Here is a 9,574-nt window from a genome sequence, read left to right as displayed (position 1 = left end):
GTACAAAATATTCTAAGTATATTTATACATGTATATGATCTAAAAAATCTCTGGTTTGAACAATTGCAAAATTATTGGAGCAAAATTTATGAGTTCACACTGCGTTCACAAACGCGTTCGAACGCAGGTATATGTGTTCACACAGACCGAGAGCTGCGTTCACAAACGCATTCGAACGCGGGTATATGCGTTTACACAAACCGAGAGCTACGTTCACAAATGCGTTCGAACGCAAGTACATGCGTTCACACAGACCGAGAGCAGCATTCACAAACGTGTTCGAACGCGGGTACATACGTTCACACAGACCGAGAGCTGCGTTCACAAACGCGTTCTAACGCGGGTACATGTGTTCACACAGACCGAGAGCAGCGCTTACAAACGCGTTCGAATGTGGGTACATGTGTTCGAATACGGGTACATACGTTCACACAAACCGAGAGCTGCGTTTTGTACACGCGTTCAAACGATGGTACATATGTTCACACAGACCGAGAGTTGCGTTCACAAATACGTTCGAACGCGGGTACATGCGTTCACACAGACTGAGAGCAGCGTTCACAAATGCGTTCGAATGCGGGTACATGCGTTCACACAGACCGAGAGCAGCGTTCACAAATACGTTCGAATGCGGGTACATGCGTTCACACAGACCGAGAGCAGCGTTCACAAACGTGCTCGAACGCGGGTACATACGTTCACATAAACCGAAAGCTGCGTTCACAAACGCATTCGAACGCAGGTATATGCGTTCACATAGACCGAGAGCAGCGTTCACAAACGCATTCGAACGCGGATACATGCATTCACACAGACCGAGAGCTGCGTTCACAAACGCGTTCAAAGTCCTCCCGCATCTCTTCCTCGGTAAGCTGACCGTGGAAGCGTCTCCAATTTCTAGTGATGGATTTCCTGTCAAGCTCTCCCGCATTCACGCATTGTCTATAACTCGGAAAAGCTTCTCTCCAATCCTTGGATTCCTTGAGGAGATTGGCTAGGAGGTATGTTCACGATTTGTACAAATGGAAGGCATCGCGTATGTTAACCTTCCTTTATTGGGGCGCTTCGCTTGACCGATTCCTCTCCGTCGCGGGTACATGCGTTCACACAGACCGAGAGCTGCGTTCACAAATGCATTCGAACGCGGGTACATGCGTTCACACAAACCAAGAGCAGTGTTCACAAATGTGTTCGAACGCAACCTGAAGAATTCAAGCTATCGCGTTTGAACGCACTTGGGCCCGTTCGAACGCACCTGAGATCAAGTTAGGTCATTCGAACGCACCCGGGCCGCGTTCGAACACACCTATGAAGTTTGCAATTTCTTGGACTTCCGTGAGTTCGGATAAGACTTGGATTTGGCTTTATTTTGGAGATCATATATAAGTATTGTGATGCCCTAACTATAGGGGGCAGAAGAAGCAATTTTGAAGGAGACTTCTTGAGGCTAGATCGGTTTTTCAACCAACAAGGTTCTTCTCATCTAAAAAGCTTAATCTTTCGTCTTAAGAGTTATCTAGACGAAAGAAAAATCTCGAAGGCTACTGAGGTTGGACATCAATCACGAGAAACAGTGAATCGTGGGTTCTAGCGAGCAAGACTAGGAGAAACAAAGTCGTTTGGATCGATGGGTTGTTTAGTGAGTCAGTCTTGTAACTACTACTATTCTAATGATTAATTTTGATCCGAGTGTGAATCCGTGGTTTTTTTTTTCTTGTTTGGGTTTTTCCACGTTAAAATCTTAGCGTTCATCTTTACTCTCGTTCTTAATATTTCTTCTGACTTTTATTTAAGCGAACGAGTGATATCATTGTCTAATGTTTAGATACATACGTGTGTTTAGGGGTTTTTCAAAACTAGTCTGCAATCCTAAGGAATGTATTATCGAATTATATATTGATACGAACTGAGCCAAATAGGATCGTATTATTGAATCTTAGGGTTCATCTCTACTCTCGTTCTTAATATTTCTTCTGACTTTTATTTAAGCGAACGAGTGATATCATTGTCTAGTGTTTAGATACATACGTGTGTCTAGGGGTTTTTCAAAACTAGTCTGCAATCCTAAGGAATGTATTATCGAATTATATATTGATGCGAACTGAGTCAAATAGGATCGTATTATAAGGACATTGAGTTTGATGGATTGAATCTATTTATCTTTTAATTAATTCATGTTTATCTCTTATGCAAACCCTTAAGGCAAGCCTAATTAAATTACATAAGCCACTAAAGTAAATTTTATTAAGTCATGTAAGTTTCTAAGATAAGTTTAATTAAGTCATATAAGTCTCAAAGACAAGTCCTAGTTTGAATAATATAAGCCGTAAGGATTAAATTCGAGTAGGACCAATTGTACCTAACCTTTATATATAGAGGAATGGGCTTTAATTAATCCAAGCATCCAAGCATTGAAATTAATTGAGTTTAGTTACTTTCATATTCTCACATTTATCATTTTTATCATAGCCGTTAGATTATCTTTATTTTTCTAGGAATAAATTTAAGTTAGAAACTCAAATTCTAACTCTAATAGATAGCCACTATCACCTCCACCCTAATCTACGACCGTCCACCACCATCTTTGGTCGTCTGACACCCTCTGACGACCGTCACAACATCAAATATTTACTGTTTGACCTCATTTCAATCTTGCTCCACTAGTTTAATTATATCTTTTCATTCAAGCATCCAGTTGATGTGAAATAAAAGCTATTAGAATCTTATCTCGTGAAGCTACTACCATCTAAATTTTTATAATTTTCTTACATCCAAATTAATTCAAATCTGACCCATAATATATTTTTTTTTTATTTTTTCATAACCACTCGGCTAAAGTGATTGCTTAAATACACACAACCTAAATTTGGACTAGATTATTTTTTTCACGAGATATATTGATTATCTCATAAGGTTGCCATCACTTAAATTTTTATACTTTTCTTACGCTCCAAATCAATCCAAATCAAACCCATAATATATATATTTTTGATTAGTTTTTTTTATAACCAATCAGCTAAAGTGATTGCTTAAATACACAGAACCTAAATTTGGACCAGATTATTTTTTTCACGAGAATATTAATTATTTCGTAAAATTACTATCACTTAAATTTTTATAATTTTCTTACATCTAAATCAATCCAAATCGGACTCAAAACCACTCGGCCCGCCGCAGTGATTTGCTTAAATATATAAACTCTTTCAGCTTTTTTAAATAAAAATATTTTAAAAAGAAAGTTAGAGAAGTGCCATCAAATCAGAAGAAAAAAAACTATTGAAAATTAATGTAGTTGAAGAGATAAAAATACCCTCATATTTATTTACATACATTTCTTTTAATCACGGGCATCGATGTCATTTCGTCTGTTCAATTATGAAGTGAGGACCGTTGGTACATATTTACAGCTTATTTATTATTATTATTTTTAGTAAATTTACAGGCTTATCTAGACACGTGAGAAACAATTAAATAACTTATAGTATTACATACTGTACCATCTCGATGGAGACAAGAAGCCCATTTGCTATAGTTGTATGTTCAAATAGAAGGATATCAATTATTTATACCCTGAAACATATATGCTAGCCTTATTTATTTAAGCCAAAGGTGATCTTCACTTGAGTTTCTGGTAGGTTTCCTCTCTCTCTCTCTCTCTCTCTCTCTCTCTCTCTCTCTCTCTCTTATAGATTAGGATTATAAATTTTAGAATTGTAATAACGTATTTGGCGTTAATTAATTAATAATAGCACCGACGGCCATGGCTCCATGCACAACCTTCCTTTCTTGCACTAAGTACTACTGCGGCCACTCTCTTCCTCGGCTTGACCTCCGATCATCTTCAAAATCTCCGGGGAGAAGCTTCCCTCGCATGGCTTCTAGGAATGTCGTGCGTTCCTTCAAGATCTTGGGAACTTTCTCCAAGCTGAGGAGAGAAGGAAAAGTAAGTATATATATAGTGGTGAACTCACATCACATGCAGTGCTCTTGGCCTCTTCTTCAATTAGAAGTTCGCTCCCTCTATCTCTATGTCTATATATATATATATATATATATATTAGTTTGTAGTTGTTAGTTCTTTGTTGATTATAACCCTTTCTTTTGTACGAACAAAGATATAAAGCATACAGGAAAAGATCATGTCGATCGCTATATATGTTTTTATCATTATCAGCATATTCATAATAAAGTTTCACTAAAAAGATTTTGAAGGGAACTTTAAACTGCTCAAAAGATTATAAGAGCTCACGTTGTACACGTATTTACAAGACTAAATTATAACGGCAGTAGATGAAGCAGAGACAAGGTAGATATGTATATGGGTTAGATTCTAATATATCATTAATGGATTCAGAAAAATTAATCCAAAAATAAATTAATTATGATTAGGACTACAAGCTGCCTGTGCTTATTGTGATACCTTCCAAAAGTTTGTTCGCCGGTCAGCGTAATACTTTTATAAAAAAAGTCCAAGTTCACTTAATTCAAAGTTTGAACTAATTAAGTCTTATATTTAAGTATCATCATTGTTTTATTTTATTTTATTTTTAAACCAGCTTAGAGTACTAAACTAATTTAGTAAAATAAGTTTAAGAAAACCTGCTTAAATCTATTATTTTCTCTCCCACTTCTTCTCCTCATACGGTATTCCTTCTAGGTTTCGTTAAATCGCCAACTTTATATTCTAGTTTTTTTCTTCTATTTGGCATTTTAGTCCAGCCTTCCTACTTATTGTTCCATTTAACTATTGATTTAGTTAATCAAAAGGCTCGATCCCTAAATTAGTCGAGTCTTAGTCGTTCCCATGATTGCATTAAATATAAGTAGGATTAGATGGATGATTGAGGGCAAAAAATATTATAGGATTTGTTAAGATTTGAAACTTGATGAGATTAAAATATGCAGGTAGCTTTGATGCCTTATATTACAGCTGGTGATCCAGACTTGGCTACAACTTCAAAATTATTGCAGCTTCTCGACCAGTGTGGTGCAGATCTGATTGAACTGGGTTTGCCCTACTCAGACCCTTCATTGGATGGTCCTGTGATACAGGTTGTTATCTCAAAAAAGAACAAAAAAAAAGCCTTTTATTCTCTAATTCCTCAAACCAAAATAGGAAGTGGAACATGAGGATATCTTATGCCAATTGACTAAAATACCATTTCTAGTGGATGAATGAATATCACCAAAATAATGTGAATATTTATATATGTAATGCTTATGTATAGGTACGTAATGTATACATATATCATCAACTTGTGGCTTTTTATGTATATAGTGCTTGTTTGTAGATAAGCAATGCATGCTTGCATGTAAAGTGACTGTTTGTAAGTATGATAAATCCTGCCTGGTCTTCTCAAAGGGAAAAATATAATTTTACTTTAGGCTTCAACTCATTCTAAATTGGGAGAAAATCTAGACTAGCCCACATTAGATTACACCTCTTATTTTAAGGGGATGCATAAACCCATTCAAAAACACAGCCCAAATGTTGGGCAAAGTGGAACCTCTTATTCGATTTTGAAGTCACATTTGGAAGTTACTTCTATATGTTAGATTCTATTTGAAACAGTTGTTAGGATTGTTGTGTTCATCACACTTCAGCAAAATTCTGAATTTATTCTAGTAATATTCAAGCTATATCTATTTTCCGAATTTATTTTAAACAATCAGAAGAGGAAGTATCCATCTGACATTTACCTATGTCATCTCCAATTTAGCATCAATACTGGTCACATATTTCATAAAATTTTATATATCTAGTCTATTGCATTATTTTTCAGTAGCTTGATCCGAAACTGATGTCTAGTTCTAATAGATTTTTCGGATTTCAGGCTTCCACTAGACGTGCTCTTGCAAATGGTACCAAACTTGAGACAACTATTTCCATGCTAAAAGAGGTTGACAAGATTTAAAGAAGTCATTTGTAATGTTCTTTTCTCATAAGCTCACAACTTTAGAACATCCTATCCTTGCAGGTAGCCCCTCGTTTATCTTGCCCTATTGTACTATTATCATACTACAAGCATATCGAAGCATACGGCGTCGAGAAGTTCACTTCCATCGTAGCAGAAGGTGGTGTACATGGTAATTTATATTCCTTAGTTATTTGTCTATACTATCTAATGAGAGAACAATTCATATCTTGCTGAAGACCATAATTTAATCTATTTTTTGTCGCAATGTTTCTGATTAATATAAAGCTAAACTGTTCTACTACTATAGTTACTGTCAGCATCTTTTAGATTGTTATCAGCTGTTTCTCAGCATGATTTTAGAATAATCTGCAGGACTTTTAGTTCCAGACGTTCCTTTTCGTGAGATTGCAAGTTTGAAGAGAAGAACAGAAGCAAATGATATCGAACTGGTACACTCCTTGGAATATTTTCTCTTCCTTCCTAATTTCAGTTTTTTAACATTTGATTTTGGTATCACACTGTAACATTTCAATATAAACTTGTGTCATGGTGCCTTATCTTGTCTTCTGTATTTGAGCATAGTTATATATACACTGCTTTTGTTCACTGAAGGGATTAATTACTACACCAATTACTCCAAGATATCAGATGGAAGCCATTGTTGATGTTTCAGAAGGGTTCGTCTATCTTGTAAGATTAGTTTTCTTTTAATACTTCAATCATATATATTCGGACTTTTCTTTTCTTTTAGTTATCATACCGTTGTCACAGTAGGTAGGTATGATGTCAAGCATAATGGTTAAGCTTAATTCCCTTTTTATTGATCAAGTAGGCCAGCTCTGTTGGAGTTACTGGTGCCCGGCCTACGGTAAATCCCCAGGTAGAAGATCTATTACAAGAATTAAAAGAGGTAATTCTTGGTTCCACTTTTACCTTTTCTCCTAGTTCATCTTTTAACCTTCAAATGACCTGAAAGTGCTTCTATTTCATAGCATTTCCCATCCTAGTTCTGAACCAAAGTTATTTGTGATTGAAATCTTCAAGTGAAAACAATTGTCACAAAGAATTCAAATAATCTTTCTTCTGTGCTACTGTTCAGATTCTTGTTGTTTCAATTTCAGATTACATGTGATGTAAAATTAATTTTAGATACATTACAATTCTGATGATGATTTCAGAAAACATCACCTTATCTTGATAAAACTTGCATATTTCTTTCATACAACAATTGAATGGCTACTTCATATCGCTAAAACGAAGCAGGACTAGAGTCTGATGAAGATGTGTCTCTACCACTAGTCTTGCTTTTCCTCCTGAGTCTTATAACAATGCAATCTTAATTTCTACCACTAGAGTCTGATGAAGGTAGTGATATGCTGAATCATAAGACGTATGTATGGATCTGTTGATAATTTCCCCTTCCCCAGGTTACAACAAAGCCAGTGGCAGTCGGCTTCGGCATATCGAAACCAGAGCATGTCAAGCAAGTAGGTCATTGAGGATAAATGGTGAATGCTTACCCAGCTACTGTTTTTGTTTACTTAGCCTGAATCAAGGCCTATTTCCTTGCAGATTGCGACATGGGGAGCTGACGGTGTGATCGTCGGTAGTGCCATCGTCCAACTACTCGCTGAAGCCAGATCTTCTGAGGAGGCACTAAGGCATGTGGAAATTTTTACGAAGTCTTTAAAGGCTGCTCTCCCTTGAGACACATTTCATGTGTGATCTGATAGAAGATATATATAGTAGTTGCTGCTAGTTGTTGTTCATCATCTTATGGTTAGAAAAGAATCTGTATGTCTTCATGGCTGAAGCTCAGATCTCCCTTGAGAAACATTTCATGTGTAATTTGATAGAATATATTGTACCTGTCTGCCTGCTTATGTTTTATATATTAACCAATGCTTGAGCTCATCTTCATACTGCTATACCAATAATGGAGAACAGTTTTCTGCATTACCCCAGTGCCAGCTTATTGAATGCAAGTTGGAGGAATACGGCAAGAAAGATTGATCAAGTTATATATATATATATATAAGTTGAACTTTTTCTGGTTGATGGTAAGTAGGAAAGAAAGAAAAGTGTAACGTTTTGGAAGTTCTTTAAATTGCAATGTTGGAATGAAGAAAGTGGATACGAAAAGCAACCTATAAATTTTTTCTATTTTTTTGTTCTACTTCCAATTTACATTCGCTTTTATAAACTACTCCGGTTAAAAACGGACCGAATACGGATCGGATAGTGCTTTCTTTCTCTTCTTTTCGTAGCATAACATGGGAATACATATAGAGAGAGTTCAATTAAGACAAGCTTTTCATCTCCTCTTTGTTTGGACATAAAGAATGAGAAGCATAACTTGTATCTTCACACTTCTCGCGTGTACAACTAACTTCCAAAGAGTTTGTTGGGAGGGAGGGGGGAAAGCAACTGCCCAACTACACCCTTCTATCATAAGAGCAATAAAAGTAATGTAATCAAACTCCCAACCACCCCAACCATAAATTGTTAGAGAGGATGTGCTTGGTGCAACTAAATATGCTTTCCTTCCTCTTTGTTGCATCTCATCACCATGCAAATTTAGGTCAACATGGACCATTTAATACTACTTTTGTCCTCCTTCAATTTAATCCATGTCATGTTTGAGATAAAAACCAAAGAAGCTCAAACTTTAGCAATTCAGGGACAACACAATAGTGTTTTGATTTTATACTCAACAACACTATGAGTTAAATTTAAATAAGAAACTTGAAATACCTTTAAAAAAATTACACTCCGGTAGAATTATCCTTTCTCCGATATTTTACGGGCTAAAATTATAATAAAAAGAAAAGATAGAATATTTTTGCAACTCTTACGTATGTATATGTTTATAGTATGATAATAACCCAACCGTATTCATTTATGAACTATGATCTAAGGGGAGCTTTAGGGTATTTTCATGAGTTACGTGTGTTGTATTACAAAATTTGTTTGGTCGATTTGGAGAGCATTTAAAGATATTTCATTAACCTAGTTATCCTTCCCCATCCAACTAATTATTTGCTTAGATGCGATGTTTATCTAATTGACACCATGAACTCGGAATATGCATGGTACGCTACCAGCTAGACTTAAATAATCATATCATAGAATTATTCCAATAGTGAAATCTTTGAACTCAATGTGGTGATGGATATTTCAACCATGAAAATAAACATCTCATATCTCATGACAACTGACAACATTGCTGCATATATCTTTTGTGGGGGTAACTAGAAAATCAATCTCATTAAATACTGCCTAGCTAAATCTTATGAGAGAAAAAAAAAAAAAAAGGTGTGTGTTTCTTGTAAACTATTGAAAATATATTTTTTTTTCTTTCATATTTAGAGGATCGATGTTTTTTTTTCTTTGTTTCTTTTGGTTATTGCACTGTATTTTTCTTGTGTAGATTATAGGCTAAACATTCATGATAACTAGTTAGATAATTGCATCAACAATTCTAATAAAATGAGCCGGTAGGCACTTGACTTTTCTTGCTATCGATTGGGCAGCTAACTAGGGTAGATATAGCCGTCAGGGTTTTATGTTGGACACTGTACTCCCAAACGGTCGAAATTATTACACCTTTTTGGTTTTAACACAGGTTTTTTATTGAACAAGAGAAAAGAAAGAAA

General features: G+C 35.6%; 1 protein-coding gene across 3 annotated transcripts; it reads left to right on the top strand.

Moving 5' to 3' along the window:
- Positions 1–3,613: 3,613 nt before the first annotated feature.
- Positions 3,614–7,977, top strand: LOC140774395 (tryptophan synthase alpha chain-like). Of its 3 annotated transcripts, none has more exons than XM_073117383.1 (10): positions 3,614–3,631; positions 3,750–3,943; positions 4,906–5,052; positions 5,835–5,900; positions 5,979–6,075; positions 6,291–6,367; positions 6,531–6,608; positions 6,751–6,828; positions 7,346–7,405; positions 7,491–7,977. In XM_073117383.1, the coding sequence occupies exons 2-10, from the start codon at positions 3,761–3,763 to the stop codon at positions 7,623–7,625; spliced, it is 921 nt and encodes a 306-aa protein (XP_072973484.1). In that variant the 5' UTR covers positions 3,614–3,631; positions 3,750–3,760; the 3' UTR covers positions 7,626–7,977. The 3 variants fall into 3 exon arrangements, with proteins under 3 accessions (XP_072973484.1, XP_072973482.1, XP_072973483.1); XM_073117381.1 differs by having other exon boundaries at positions 5,979–6,087; positions 7,491–7,975; XM_073117382.1 differs by lacking the exon at positions 3,614–3,631 and having other exon boundaries at positions 3,709–3,943; positions 5,979–6,087; positions 7,491–7,975.
- The last annotated feature ends 1,597 nt before the right edge of the window (positions 7,978–9,574 follow it).

Source organism: Typha angustifolia, chromosome 13 (genome assembly GCF_048772165.1).
Source record: "Typha angustifolia cultivar Huaian chromosome 13, ASM4877216v1, whole genome shotgun sequence".
NCBI lineage: Eukaryota > Viridiplantae > Streptophyta > Magnoliopsida > Poales > Typhaceae > Typha > Typha angustifolia.
The sequence above is the reverse complement of the archived record's forward strand: the minus strand, read 5'-3'. Positions and strand labels throughout refer to the sequence as shown.

What these genes read in the sequence shown, in the direction of transcription:
- LOC140774395 (XM_073117381.1), top strand. Translation starts at nt 3,761, where the DNA reads ATGGCTCCATGCACAACCTTCCTTTCTTGCACTAAGTACTACTGCGGC. An exon ending in AGCAGAAGGTGGTGTACATG is followed by an intron (nt 6,088 to 6,290) that starts GTAATTTATATT and finishes AATAATCTGCAG; the next exon opens with GACTTTTAGTTCCAGACGTT. An exon ending in AACCAGAGCATGTCAAGCAA is followed by an intron (nt 7,406 to 7,490) that starts GTAGGTCATTGA and finishes ATTTCCTTGCAG; the next exon opens with ATTGCGACATGGGGAGCTGA.